Here is a 15,910-nt window from a genome sequence, read left to right on the forward strand (position 1 = left end):
CACACATTAGCTAAGATTTAATCAAGAAGCTCCAGGGGGAAATTAAAAAATTAAAAGAAAAATGCTTTTTTCTCTGCTTGGAAACCAATGAAACATAGGGCATAGGTATTTAGTTCAGTGTTGAGTAAACAGAACTTGACTGTGCTAGCATCAGGACTTCTGAAGACAGAGGATGTCCCAACACTGTCCATTCTACTATCATGCCTTCTTTTCCCTCATTATTTTTAAACTACAGAATAGAACTCCTGAAAGTGATGGTGGGAGGGAAATTCTGAGTGTCATAAGATGATATTTTTACTCTAGGGCCAATTTTAGGAGTTGTAGGGGAAATGTCTCCTCTTATGAAGACCTCACATTTTTTTTTTCAACTCTTTTCTCAGGTGCTGGGGATGTCCTTTGCACTGACCCTGAACTGCCAGATTGATAAAACCAGCCAAGCTCTAGGGCTGTGACCAGCAACTGTCCTGTGCCAGATAAACTTGTTTAATCTCTGGATATCCCAAACCATTTATAGCGTGAAGTCTTAAATGATCACTTGCTGGACTGGAATCTTTGTCCTCATCCCATCTCTTTCCTGTTTGGGTCCCTGTCTTATACAACAAGAGAAGAGGGTGTTGGTCAGATACTTCCCACTTCAGGCAGCAAGACAACCTTTCACCCACTGATGGCAGGAGCCATGTCTCTCAGGGTTGTGAAACAGCCTGAATGTTTTTAGACGTGAGAGACCAAGAAAGTCTGTGGCACATGTGGCTCAATATCAAAAAGCAGGTCCAGGATACAAATGTTTGCATCTTTACATTCTCAGATCAGTTGCTAGTTTCTCAGTCTTGCCCATTCTGCCCTCTGAAGTCAAGCAAGAGACAAGCTAGAGGGCGTTGCACAGCCAGATTCCCCAGATCATTGTTACAATCCTCTGTTTCCTCTGTAGGGCTCATCATGGCTACAAGAATGATAAAATACTCTTTCTCCAAAGGATAAGGTTTCATTTTGATTAAAGGGTCTTTTTAATTTAATCTAAATCTTTCCAGAAAATAACTATCTAGTAGTTCATCTCCTAACTTCAACCAATCTCTTAGCCTTTGATTTATGCAGCCATAGAGGAATTCAGCTGTGCCAGTGTATTTGTGAGTTGACTGATAATCATCAGAAGAGTTCTAGTGTTATTTCTCTCTTTAATAAGGTTTTTTATATACTGTTATAATTCTTTAATGAATAAATAGTTATGGTCTCAATCATAACATTCTTATTCTTAAATCTCAAACACCACTTCCATGATTCACCCTGACTGCCCTACCAGAAAATCAGTATATTAGTTATCTACTGCTGCATAACAAATAATGGCAGAAAACAACAAACATTTATTAGGTCACAGTTTTTGTGGATAGGAATCTGGAAGCAGCTTAACTGGCTGATTCTGATATATGGTTTCTCACATAACTACAAGTAAGATGTCAAGCAGGACACTAGTCACCTCAAGGCTCAGTTGGTGGTGAATTCACTTTCAATTTCTCTCACTTGGCTGTTTTCAAACCTCAGTTGTTTGCCACCTGTGCTTTTCTTTAGGGCTGCCTTATAATATTGCGACTGATTTTTCCAATAGCAAGACACCCAAGAGAGCAAGACCATAAAATACAGCACCCAAAACAGAAACCATAGTCCTTTTATAAATTAATGTAGATGTGCCTTTACATCAGATCTGCCATATATTATTCTTCAGGAGTGAGTTGAAAGATTCAACCCATTCTAAAGGGGAAGATATTAAATAAAACTTTGAATTCTAGGGTGTGGAGTTCATTGGAGACCATCTAAGAGGTTGCCAACCACATCATGCTTGTTGGATTATGAAAAGAAGTTAAATTGAATTGTCTATAAACTAAATTTGATTGTCTACATGATAACCCTAGCTTGAAAAGTAGAAAATTAGAACATAACTAACATAGAATAAAATGTAGAGAAGTCAGAGAGAAAGGGATGGAGATAATTAGTTTCTGTTCTTAAAGCTTTGCATAGGTGCTATTGCCTTCCTTTAAAGTATTGGATAGTCAGGAAAGTCATGACACATTTTTGCACAGAAAACCAGGAAAATACATTATGAATTTCCAGACTAATATCTTACATTCAACATGTACAAATTGAAATATAACATTGTATCTTTCAAACCGGATTCTCTTCTTTGTTCCCCATATCAGTGAATGCTAACATCATTCTCCCAATTTTTCTAGCCAAAATCTGGCCTTTGTCCTTAGTGTTAGCCTATCCTTTATGCTCAACAACCAGTCATGAAGTTCTAAAGAGTCAACCACCAAATATAACATTCATCCAGTCTCATGTCACTTCTTGTTTGTATTCTTTCGATAGTCCACAATCTGCTCTAAATTATCTAAACTATTAGCCATATAGTAGCCAGAATAATATTTCTAAAACAATCAGGACATTTGTATGCTTGAAATTCTACAATGACTATGTAGCTCTTAAAATAAATTCTAGATTTATGTATTATGTCTTCCAGACCCTAAATAGTATGACTCTTGCTTCTCCAGCCTTGACTCTTGCCATTCTTACTCTTGCATTCTATGTTTTCATTATATTAATGTTTATTGAGTTGTGCTAGGCTTTGTCTGTAATAATTGGGTTTTCCTACTCAGGCACTGATCCCCTTTGCCTGGATAATTCCTACTCTCTCCCTCTTCTAAGGAAAGTTTCCCTGTTTCTATAAAGCTTAATATTTATTAAGTCTTTCCAAGTATAAGGGACCATGCTAAGCTTTACTTGCATCTTTCCATTTAAATTTTGACAAAATTTCTCTTGAAAGTACCTCTATAACTCACTCATAGAAACTTCAAAAATTTTATCACATTCATAGATATTATATCTAATAGATTTTATCACATTGTAATTGCCAATTTAGCTCTCTTTATTAATTATCATTCTGATCAAGTTAGAGAGAAAAAAGATAAGATACAAATTAATTGTAAGTAAAAATTTGGAATCAGCAAATGGCATAGTGGTTGTGTCGCTGGATTCCCACATGGTAGGCTGCAAGGTTCAAGTCACTGACCTGGTGACTTGAAACTCATGCCAGTGTGTGTACATGCATGCCTGAAATCCTGAGAGAAGACTGGAGGAGAAGAGATTTCAGCATGGTCATCCCCCCTGGGATGATTTCTCACTTTCTGTCTCTGTCTCTCTGATAAGAGCACACAACTATAGCAAAAATCCCTCTTAAAAAAATAAATAGAATAAGGCCAGTGTTGGCCCTGCAGCACAGTGGTTAAGGAAAAAGGATCCCATATAACTGACCATGGTTTGAATCCTGGCCCAGTGACTTGAAAAAAATGCCAGGTGCATGTGCATAATTGCCTAAATCCCAGGATGGAGAAAAGGAAGAGAAGGGATTGCAGCATGACTTCACCCCATTGGGGTTGCTTTCTCCCTCCTTGTCTCTTATTTCTCTCTGGCAAGCACATGTGTACTCTAACAATATAAAAATTAGGCCATATCTACAAACACAATAAAGATTTCAAAGTCCATGAGACAATATGATAAACAAATTAAGGCTGATCATTTAGGATAAAAATGTAGGTGCTACAGGGAACCAGCAGTTAGCATAATGGCTATGTCGCTGGACTCCCACATAGTCGACCGCTGTTCGTGTCCCGGACCCGGTGGCTTAAAACTCACGCCGGGCATGTGTGCGTGCGTGCCCAAGATCCCGAGAGGAGAATGGAGGAGAAGGGATTGCGGCGTGACCATCCCCCCTGGGGGGTGATTTCTCACTTTCTGTCTCTATGTCTCTCTCTGTCTGTCTGGCGAGCGCACGCGCCCTATAGCGTAAAACCTCTCCAAAAAAAAAAAAATGTAGGTGCTACAGATAATTTTCTACAGTGATAGAAACTATCCAAATTGACTCAAAAGAAATATATTTTTATTCCTGATAAGACAGAAAACAATGTTATTAGACTAAACTTCCCAAGGTAAACAACTAAAATGCTACATAAAATCTTCAAGACGAACCAGTAGATGGCGTGGGATTTACATTGCTGGACTCCCAAATGGGCAACTGTGTGTGTATATGTGTGTGTGTGTGTGTGTGTGTGTGTGTGCACGCATGTGCCTAAAATCCTGAGAGGAGATTGGAGGAGAGGGTACTATGGCATGAACATCCTTCTGAGTGGTGATTTCTTGCTTTCTGTTTCTCTCTGTCTCTCCCGTGAGTGCATGCACCCTACAGAAAGAAAAATAAAATTAAATTTTTTTAAAAAAGTCTTAAAAAGAAAAAGAGAGAGAGAGAGAGAACCATTAAGCTGGAAAGAAAGTAAGGAATACTCAGGTCAGAAACCAAGTAATGGTAGGAACCAAATAGGCAAGAGGAATTTGAGGTAATTTGCCAAATTAGGGAACCACTTATATGGGTATGTTTAAATATTCAGACTTGGGACCAGCAGTTAGTGTAATGGCTATGTCACTGGACTCCCATGTAGTTGACCATGGTTCACGTCCCAGATCCAGTGACTTAAAACTCACGCCGAGCGTGTGTACGTGCGTGCCCAAGATCCCAAGAGGAGAATGGAGGAGAAGGGATTGAGGCATGGCCATCCCCCCTGGGGGTGATTTCTCACTTTCTATCTCTCTGTCTCTCTCTGTCTGTCTGGCGAGCATGCTCGCCCTATAACAAAAACCTCTAAAAAAAAATATTCAGACTCATAGAAACAGAGTAAATGTTGGCTGCCAGGAGTAGGGGCAAGAGGAAATGAGAGGTGTTAGTTAAAATGCTTATGTTTTGGTACTACGAAGTGAATAAGTCCTAGAGTTCTCGTGTATGGAGTAGTGCTTATAATTAACAATCCTATACTGTATACTTAAAATTTTGCTAACAGGATAGATCTTTTTTTTAAGAGAGATTTTTGCTACAGAGTACATGCACTCACCAGAGAGATAGAGACAGAGAGACAGAAAGTAAGAAATCACCCCTCCCCCAGGGGGATGACCACACCACAATCCTCCATTCAATAGGATAGATCTTATTCTGAGTGTTTTTATCAAAAATTTAATTAATTAATAAAGAGGGCAAGTGGAAACTTGGAAGTGATGAGTATATTTATGGCATATTTTGTGGCTATGGTTTTATAGGTATACATTTACCTTCAAACTCATAAAGTTGTAGACATTAACAGCTTTTCATATATCAATCATAACTCAATCAGTTATTTAAAAAGAACAAAAAAGCAAGCAAAGTACTATGAACCAAGAGAAACAACAACCAATAGAAACAGATCCATGAAACTTCAGATATTGGGGTAATCTGACTCAAAATATAAAATAGCCATGTTTTTCTATACTTTGAAAAATAAAGAACAAATTTTAAGTATGTTTGGAGAAGAAACTAAATAAAGTCTAAGCATTTCAAAAAATAAAAATATAAAAATAGAAACTTTAAAAAACTTGCATGTCATGTATTTACCAGCAGATATCGTACAGCTAAAAAGAGATTTAATAAACAGGAATAAAAGAGGAGTAAATTAATAATAATGTAGCTATAGTGAATTAACATGTATCCCTCCAAAAGATATTACAGATTCAAGTCTCTAGTAGCTTATTAATGTTACTTAATTTGGAAATAGGATCTTTTGAGATATAATTAAGGCTCTTGAGATAAGATCATCCTAGATTTAGGGCAAGCTCTAAATCCAATGTCTGGTAGGTATCTTTATAAGAGAAAGAAGAGAGAGATTTAAAAAGAGATATAGAGAAGATCCAGAGGGGAATGGCATGTGAGGAAAGTGGCAGAGACTGGAGGAATGTGTCTTCAGCTAAGCAATGTCAAGGATTACCACCAACCATCAGAAGCTGAGAGAGAGAATGAGAGAGAGAGAGATATGAAATAGCTTCTCCTTTGAGCTCTAGAAAGAACAAACCCTGAAAACATCCTCATTTTGGACTTCGGGCCTCCAGAACTATGAAATAATCTATTTCTTTTGTTTGAAGCCACCAAGTGTATTCTCATTTGTTCTGGAAGCTAAAGGAAGCTAATATTGTGACACATAGAAAGAGTAGAAAATATGAAGGTGAAGTGGAAAAATCATGAGGACAAAGTTTAAAAGTCTAATATAAGTGTAACTGGAGTTCCAGAGAGAGGAGACACAAAACAGGACAGACTCGATATTTGAAGGTACAATGGCTGAGGATGTTACAGAATCCAAATGAAAGAAAGTTGAATTGCTTCCATGAGGGCAAAAATGATATCACACTTGAACACATCATGGTGGACCTGGATAAAAATTAATAAAGCAATTTTAAAACACTTGTAGAAGGTATAGTTTTAGTAATAGGCAAAGATAAGTGGAATACTATAGTACCAAAGCTGTCTATGTACAGAAGGCATGAGTCAATATTGCTAATAAGGTCCTTTGTTAGACAGAATCCACTGTTACAGTTTGCTGGGAATCCCGCGGAAGACTTACATTCAACTTCACCTGGAGAGTGAGAACAAATTAGAGTTTGATCTTGCTACACTTTCTTAAAATTCTAAAAACTGTAGAATGGGCTGCTATAGCTCTGAACCAAGTGGGAGAGAAAAAAAAAAGTCAAGAAAATTTAAAAAGTTAAATGAAGCCTCCTCATTAGTTATAATGAAAGACCAGGTCGCCTATGTCTTTGCACATCAAGCAAGGTATAACTGAACTAGGGACTCTCAGAATTTAAACCTTATTTGAAGTGGTCCAAACTTAACATGCACCAGAGAGTGAGAAAAGCAAACCCAAAATGTCTCTGGAGGAGAGTAAATTCATCTTATGTCTCAGAAAATGCACGCACATATTTTTCAAAGACAATAGCAAGCAAAATTTATTAACTATAAAATAAAACAATAGTGTAGCATGAACAAGAATCAATATAAACCAAAGTCAGTACAGATATAGCTGCACAAAATTGAGAGATGTTAGCCTGTTGAAGTGTCCATTTTGTAAGACAAATAACAACGTGATTGAATGTATGGAAGAAAATGAAATTAAAAATTAATTAATTAATTAATAAAAAATAATAATTATTATAAAAAATAAAATAAATTTTTTAAAAAGTAAAAAAAAAAACAAAACATATAGGAAACAAGAAATGGAAAATTATTTGTTGATGATAACATATATGCTGATGTGCTTGATTGAGCCAATATACAGTGTACTATGGATGGAAAATCTCATTTTGTATGTTGTACTGATGTACAGTGAATGAATGTAAATAAATAAATTTATTTTAAAAAATCGAGATATGGAACTTTTCAGACACCTGTTTTAAATGAACTATGCTTACAATGTTACAAAGGTAAATCAAAACCTATAAACTTTCTACAGAAAACTATAAAGATGCAAACAACTTTAAAGGGAACCAAAAAGTTTTTAAAAACAAAACAGTATCTAGAAATAGGAAAAGCAATAACAAAAATTTAAAATGCAATAGATGTGGGAGCCATCAGATGGTGTGGTGGTTACGGTGCTGGACTCCCACATGGCCAACCACAGTTTGAGTACCAGACTTGGGAGCTTGAAAATCACACTGGCACATGCATTTGTGCCCAAAATCCCAAGAGATAAGGGATTGTGGCACAGCTATCTCCTCACTGCGTGATTTCTCATTTTCTCTCTCTCTGTCTCTGTCTCTCTTCACTGAGAACACACACCCTTCAACAAAAAAATAAAACCAAAAAACTCAATACATGTGTTTGACAACAGAGTGCTTACAAATAAAAGATTAAATCTGTGGCCAGGAAGAAAGAACAGAAATATATTTAGATTTTAGATACAATCACAAAAGCATAGGCAATAACTTACTACTGGAAGTATTTAGATTAATTAAGATATTTTGTGAATCAATGAAATGTGGGAAAGAATAAAGGAATGGAAAGCTGTAGATAACAGAGACAGGGTGGGAGGAGGATGGGAAATGGCAGAGGGCGAGAAATGGGGTGGGGGGAATATATATATATAAGAAACAAGAAATGGAAAATTATTTGTTGATGATAGCATATACGATTAAGCCACTTTACAGTGTATTCTGGATTGGAACTTGCATTTTGTATGCTATGGTGATGTTCAGTGAAAGACTGTAAAATAAATAATTATTTTTTAAAAAGCAAAAAATAGGCAAGTGGGATTTTATCAAACCAAAAAGCACAGTAAAGGAAATAATTAATAGTGAAGAGATAACCTGCAGAATGGGAGAAAATATTTCCTAACTACTTCTATCAAGGGATTTTTAATCAGAACTTGCATTTTGTATGCTATGGTGATGTTCAGTGAAAGACTGTAAAATAAATAATTATTTTTTAAAAAGCAAAAAATAGGCAAGTGGGATTTTATCAAACCAAAAAGCACAGTAAAGGAAATAATTAATAGTGAAGAGATAACCTGCAGAATGGGAGAAAATATTTCCTAACTACTTCTATCAAGGGATTTTTAATCAGAATGTACAAAGAACTCAAACAACTCAGCAGCAAAGAAACAAATAATTTTATTTAAAAATGGGCCAAGGCTGCCCTGTAGCATGGTGGTGAATAGAGCTAGACCCTACATGGTTGACCATGGCACAAATTCCAACCACAGGAGCTTATAAAACAGATGTTCCCAAATCCTGATGGTATGGATAGAGGAGAAAGGATTGCAGCTTGACCATGCCCCATTGGAAAGTACATTCTCTTTTTATCTCCCTCCACCCCTGTCTCTCTTTCTTTCTGTCTCCTCATCCCTCTTAGGCAAGTGAATGTGCCCTCTGACAATGAAAGTGAAAAAAAAAAAAAGTGGGAAATGACCAGCCACAGTGGTACAGTAGTAACACAAGACTTCAAGATGTTGAGACCATATGAGAAGGTAACAGGTTCACAACCCAAGGTCCCCCTGTACACACTGGGCGCCCACTTATATGCCCATGGTTGCTTAGGCTGGGAGTTGGATGGTAGCATGAAGATCCTGTTGCAGTCCCTCTATCTCCTCTCTCTTGGTCTCTCTCTATAGTGGAAAAAAATGAATACACTTTTGAAAAACTGGTAAATGATCTAATAGACAACTTTTAAAACAAGATTTATAAATGGTTAACAAATATATAAGTAAAATCACTAGTCATTAGAGAAATGCATATCAAAACCTCAGTGAACATCATCTTACCCATTAGAATGTTCATCATCAAGAAGACAGAAAATAATAAATGCTGGTAAGGATGTGAAAAAAAGGGAAATTCTTTTACACTCTTGGTGGTGATGGAAATTAATATAGGCACTATGAAAACAGTATGAAATTTTCACCAAAAAAAATGAAAAATATAACTGCCATATAATTCTACTACTAGGCTTACATCCAAAGGAAAGAAAACCATTATGTTGTAGAGATAATGCAGTCTAATACTTATGGCAGCATCATTCACAATAGTCAAAATATGGAATCAACCTAAGAGTCTACCAACAGACAAATGGATAAAGAAAATGTGGCACATATACAAGTGACCTTAACTATTTACTATGAAAAAACTATACATGAATTTCAATATGTTTTTACACCAAAAATAAACTCATATTTTAATTTCACTTTTTCATGAACTTTTTGAAGTTTCCTCATAGATACAATGGAATACTACTCAGCCATTAAAAAAAAAACTGAGTCTGTCACTCAAGGCAACATGGAAAGGCTTCAAGGACATTATTTTAGGGAAAATAATCCAGACACAGAAAGAAAAAAAATTGCGTGTTCTCATTCATATGTGAAAACTGAAAAAGAAAACTTTATAAAAATAAAGAATGGAATAGTGGTTATTAGAGGCTGAGAAGAATGGGTCAAGGATAGGGAGATGCTGGTTAACAGATAGAAAATTAAATTAAATAAAAGATTTAAGTTCCAGAGTTCTACAGCACAGTGGGTGACTATAGCTATATGATAATTGTATATTTCTTTTTTAAGTTTATTTATTGATTTCTTCTATGTGAAAGAAAATAAGCAAAAAAGAGTGGAGCACTTCAACAGGTCTTCACATTGCAATTCACCTCTAGCCTCAGCTATTCTAGATAACTTGCATGTGCATATATGCACCTGGCATGTATTGGGAAGTTCTGAGACATGAATCTGGAACCTCATATGGGTCCGGTTGCTTTCCTGCTACAGCACCATCTGATTCCACATTAGTGTAGATTTTATAACAGCCATCGTAGAAGATTTTTAATGATTCTAGCAAAAAAAATAGATAAATGTTTGAGATGATGATATGTTAATTACCCTGATTTGATCATTGCACACTGTATTCATGTTCTGAAAAATCATTGTATACCATGAATATGTATAATTATGTTATGTAAATCTAAAATAATTTAGAAAGTACAAAAATTACATAGAGAAAGCAAGATATATAGAGAGTGGGAATCCATTTGATTAGAGTCCTAAAAGGAGTGGATATAATAAACAGGCCAAAGGCAATAATTGGAAATAATATGTCTAAGAACTGATGGAAAATACCACTGCATAGATTTAAAAGGCATATTTAATCACAGGAAGAATAAATAAAAATAAATACACGATCATAAGCATTAATATAAGGAAGCTGTATAAAGTCAAAGACAGAGAATAATATTAAAAACAGACAGAAGGAAATGTGTAATTACCTTCAAACAAATGGCATATTGTCTATTGATCTATCAGTAGTAATGTTCTATAAAAGAGAGCAGACTCTAAGTACTAAAGTTGGAATAAGAATCTTCTTGGAAAAACACCAACCAAGAGAATTTGTCACCAGCTAACTAAAAACATTCTGCAGAGTAAGTTTTAGGCATAGAGAAAGTGATCCCAGATGCCAGGTTTGAAAAACAAGAAGAATCGAAGAGGAAAAAACATGATAAATATGTGGACAAATAGAAACGACTATTGCTTCTATAAAAAACTAGCAATGTATTTCTTGGGTTAAAAAATAATAGATTTAAAACATTAGATAACAGCAAGCCAACAATAAAATAAATAAAGTTAAAATGTTCATTCTATATTTAGAATGTGGGTAAATATTTTGGTTAATTTCAGACTTTGATAAGTAAATTCTACATGTTATAATTCCTATAATTTCACAAGAAAAGAAAGGATAGTTTAAACTTCCAATAAAATAGAGTAATAATGAAAGATTCTTTAGTTAAAGAAAAGCTAAAGAAGGAGAACAGCATAAATAAATGTGATAAACGTAGAGAATAAAATAAGAGAGTTGAAAGAAATCCTAATTTATCTGCAGTTAAATTGAATGTAATCCATTGTCCCAATGGATTCAAAAATACATTCAACTGAGACAACCCCAGTGATTAAATGATGTGTGGAGGGAATCAGATGTTTGACTATAATTAAAATCTCAGCCCAGGTGGACTGAAAAAACATTCCAGGTGCTTGTGTGTTCATGCATGCCTCAAATCCTGATGGAATGGAGAAATGGAGGAAAGGAATTATAGTGTGAGAACACATGGGGCAATACTTTCTTTCCCTTCTCTGTTTTTCTCTTACTCTCTCTGGTGAGTGCATATACCCTCTAGTTTAAAAAAATAATCCAACTGCATATTGCTTGCAAGAGAAATATCTAAAATTTCAAAGGAGAGAAAAACATACAGGATATATTCTTTGTTCATAATTCACATACATTATAAATCTACTAGAAAAAGATAACAAAAATATCCTCACATATTTTGAAATTAAGAAATACACTTCCTGGGACCAGCAGTTAGCATAATGGCTATGTCGCTGGACTCCCATGTAGTCGACCGTGGTTTGTGTCCCAGACCCGGTGGCTTAAAACTCATGCCGGGCACGTGTGCATGCATGCCCAAGATCCTGAGAGGAGAATGGAGGAGAAGGGATTGCGGTGTGGCCATCCTCCCTGGGGGATGATTTCTCACTTTCTATCTCTCTGTCTCTCTCTGCCTGTCTGGCAAGCACACATGCCCTACAGCAAAAACCTCTCAAAAAAAAAAAAAAAAAAAAAAAGAAATACACTTGCTGAAGCAATAAAAAAAAAAGTTCTATTCTTTTAAAATATATTGTCCTTGTTTTTATATTCTTTTTTTTTCCATCCTACCCAAAGAAGTTGCTGCTTATTTGACTGGGAAAATTGAATAGAAGTTTACATCCAAGTGGCCTCACTTTGTTTGACTCCTTTACTCAGAACTTGCCTGCCAGGGAACCAGCAGTTAGCGTAATGGCTATGTCGCTGAACTCCCACGTAGTCGACCGTGGTTCGCGTCCCAGACCCGGTGGCTTAAAACTCACACCAGGCACATGTGCGTGCGTGCCCAAGATCCTGAGAGGAGAATGGAGGGGAAGAGATTGCGCCGTGAGACCATCCCCCCTGGGGGGCGATTTCTCACTTTCTGTCTCTATGTCTCTCTCTGTCTGTCTGGTGAGCGCACGCGCCCTATAGCGAAAATCTCTCCAAAAAAAAAAAAAAAAAAAGAAGTAAAAAAAAAGAACTTGCCTGCCAGCCAGCTCAATCACTCAATTTTCTTATTCTTTGCTTGGTAAACCTAATGGGGTAGTTGGGTCTACTCTATTTTTTTTTTTTTTGCCTGTCCAAATCTTATTTTAATGCTAATAAAGCAGATCATTTTTCCCCTTGGGGAGGGAAAATAACAGAAAATAGAAAATATTTTGGACTGAATAGTAACACAAGTACTACATATGAAGATCTATGGGAAGCAGCTAAATCTTCACAGGTTTAGATACGTTATCAAGGGAAAATTAATGAGCTAGCACCTCAAGAAGTTAGTTAAGGGGGTACAAACATAAACATTTTTTAAGCAAAAAAGCAAAGAACAGAAGTTAGTTAGGAAACAAACATGAATGAGGCCCAAAATGTGTCCTTTAAAAGACTAAAAGAACTACCTCCTTTTTTGGCTTAAAACAGCAAAGGTTTATTTCTTGCTTGTGTTGCATGCCCTTTGTTGGCAGTGGGTCTCTTCTCATTAAAGTAACTCAGTAACCCCAGGCTAATGGAAAAGTTATTACATGAAATTCTTCCATCATTGTACCAGAGGAAAAGAGGGATTCTGGAGGGTTTCACATTAATTAAATGCTCCAACTCAGAAGTGACACATACCATGTTTCTCATAGATTATTGGCCTTAACTAGTCACGTCCCAACCAAGTACAAAAGGAAGGATCATGAAGTACAATCTCTACCATGTGTCCAGCAGATAAGAGAACCAGATATGTTTGGCAAATACTTCTAATGACTACAAGAGAAAATGTTATAGCAAATCATGTCAAACAACCTGAATATTTCGCTAAAATGGTTAAATTACAAAAATTGTACCTGGGCAAGCCAGTATTGTGGTTAAGGTGGCTAGATCTCCTATGGCCAATTGTACAGTTTGAGTCCCAGACACATCAGCTTGAGAAATACTCTGGGCATATGTGCATGCATGCCCAAAATCCTAAATGGAGGGAGAAATGGAGAAGAGATTATGGTGTGACCATTTTCCATAGGCTGCACTTTCTTAACATTCTCTTCTATCCCCTCCCCAAATGTACATGCCCTCTGGCAATTTTTTAAAATTACCTAATAAAAATTGATTCAAGAAAACTTCTGCAATTCAGATAGACATATACTAATATAAATTTATAATTTATAAACTCACTATAAATGAGTCAATGTTCAAATACCTATTTTTATTTTGAAATTTATTTTATACATTCAATCACTGTACATCACAACAGCTTGTAAAATGAATTTTCCCAACATAAATACACTGCATGTCAGTCCAGTTAAAGATATTATACATGTCATCAACAGATAATTTTCTATTTGTCCCTTAAATGTTGCCTCCCTATTTTCCTCCTTGATTCCCATCCTCTCACTTCCCAACCTCCTCCCACACTGTCTCCATATCTGCAACCATTCTCCATGCTTCTATATCCTCCAATCTTTCAGTTTCTGCAATAGAGTGTGGACATAACGTATATACTAAGTAGTGGCATTCAATGTCTTTCTTTCATAGTCTGGCTTGATTCACTCAGCTGTAAATCTTCTATAGTCATCCACTTTCTATCAAATGTCAGGGTCTTGTTTTTTTATGGCTGAATAGTATTCCAGAGAGCATATGTGACAACTCTTTCTTTTTTTGGCTTTTTTCAAGTTTTTTTTTTTAATTTCAATTTCTTTTATACATTCAATCACATATGTCACTTAGCTTGCAAAGTGAATAATCTAACATACATACATTTCTCACCAATCCAGTTGAGAATACTATACACATTATCTTCAACAGATAATAACCCATTTATTTGTCCCATAAATGCCTTGCCTGTCTATTTTTCTCCTTAATGCCCTTCCTTAGACTCTCTTTGTTTACCCACCTTCTTCTTACACTGTATCTGTATTTATAACCATTTTCTACACTTCTATATCCTCTAGTCATTAAGTTCCAGCTATAGAGTGTGGACAGTCAGTATATATTAAGTAGAGACATACAATGTCTCTCCTTCATAGTCTGGCTTACCTCATTCAACAGTAAATCTTACATTTTCATCCACTTTCTGTCAAAAAAGCACAGTCAATCCCAAAAATAGACAAGTGAAATTACATCAGATTAAGAAGTTTCTGCACTGCCAAGGACACAGTAATCAATATGACTTGAGAGCCCTCAGAATGGGAAAATATCTTTGTAAACTATGCATCAGATAAGGGACTGATAACCAGAATACACAAGAAATTTAAGCAGCTGTCATGAAAAAAGATGATCAACCCTATTAAAAGATAGAAGAATGAGTTGAAAAAAACCACTCTCTAAGGAAGGCATATGACTAGCCAAAAGGCATATTAAAAAATGCTCAACTTCCATCATTACAAGGGAGATGCCGATCAAAACCACAATGAGATACCACTCTTTTTCAGTCCATTCATCTGTCCAGGGACACATGGGTTGGTTCTTGGTTCCATTTCCTTTTTTTTTTTTTTTGGAGAGGTTTTTGCTATAGGGTGCATGCACTTGCCAGAGAGACAGAGACGGAGAGACAGAAAGCAAGAAATCACTCCCCAGGGGGGATAGCCATGCTGCAATCCCTTCTCCTCCATTCTCCTCTAGGGATCTTGGACATGCATGCACATGCACCTGACGTGAGTTTAAGCCACTGGATCTGGGACTCGAACCATGGTCAACCACATGGGAGTCCAGTGACATAGCCATTACACTAACTGCTGGTCCTGGTTCCACTTCTTAGCAATTGTGAATAATGCTGCAATAAACACAGATGTGCAAGTGTATTTCTGACTGAATGTTTTCCTATCCTTTGAGTAGATACTCAGGAGTGGGATTATTGGATCATACGGTAATTCTATTGTGGGTCTTTGAGGAACCTCCATATTGTTCTTCACAGTGGCTGTACTAATTTACATTCCCACTGATAATGTAGGAGAGTTCCCTTTTCTCCATAGCCTCACCAGCACTTCATTTTTTATTATTTTAATCATTGCTATTCTGACTGGGGTTAGGTGGTATCTCAATGTAGTTTTGATTTGCATCTTTATTATGATAGGGATGTTGAGCATTTTTTTATGTGCTTTTTGACTGTTCGTATGTCTTCCTTAGAGAGCTGTTTAGCTCATTTGCTCATCTTTTTTTGTTTGTTTGTTTGTTTGTTTTTCCCTCAGGTAAGCCACTTGAGTTCCTTGTATATTCTGGTTATTAGTCCCTTGTCTGAGGATTATTTGAAAAGATAATCTCCCATTCTGAGAGTTGTCAGTTCACTCTAACTATTGTTTCTTTTAGTGAGCAGAAGCTTTTTAACCTACTGTAATTCTATTTGTCTGTTTTTGGAATAATAGCCTGTGCTCTACAGGTCTTATTTAAATTTAAAAAAGGTAAATAAAAAAAAAACTAAGAAAAAAAAGATTTTGTCTGTTCCAATGTCTCCAAG

The 15,910-nt window shown here is 36.1% G+C and overlaps 1 protein-coding gene across 1 annotated transcript in view; it reads left to right on the plus strand.

Annotated features, from left to right (window-relative positions):
* Positions 1-2,333, plus strand: part of CD53 (CD53 molecule) — a 28,299-nt gene extending 25,966 nt beyond the window's left edge. The window contains exon 8 of the mRNA XM_006149565.3: positions 381-2,333. Coding sequence (XP_006149627.1) covers positions 381-452 — 72 coding nt within the window. The 3' untranslated portion in view covers positions 453-2,333. The remainder of the gene's footprint in view (positions 1-380) is intronic.
* Positions 2,334-15,910: the final 13,577 nt, after the last annotated feature.

The sequence above is a fragment of the Tupaia chinensis genome, unplaced genomic scaffold, assembly GCF_000334495.1.
Source record: "Tupaia chinensis unplaced genomic scaffold, TupChi_1.0 Scaffold000270_2, whole genome shotgun sequence".
Lineage (NCBI taxonomy): Eukaryota > Metazoa > Chordata > Mammalia > Scandentia > Tupaiidae > Tupaia > Tupaia belangeri.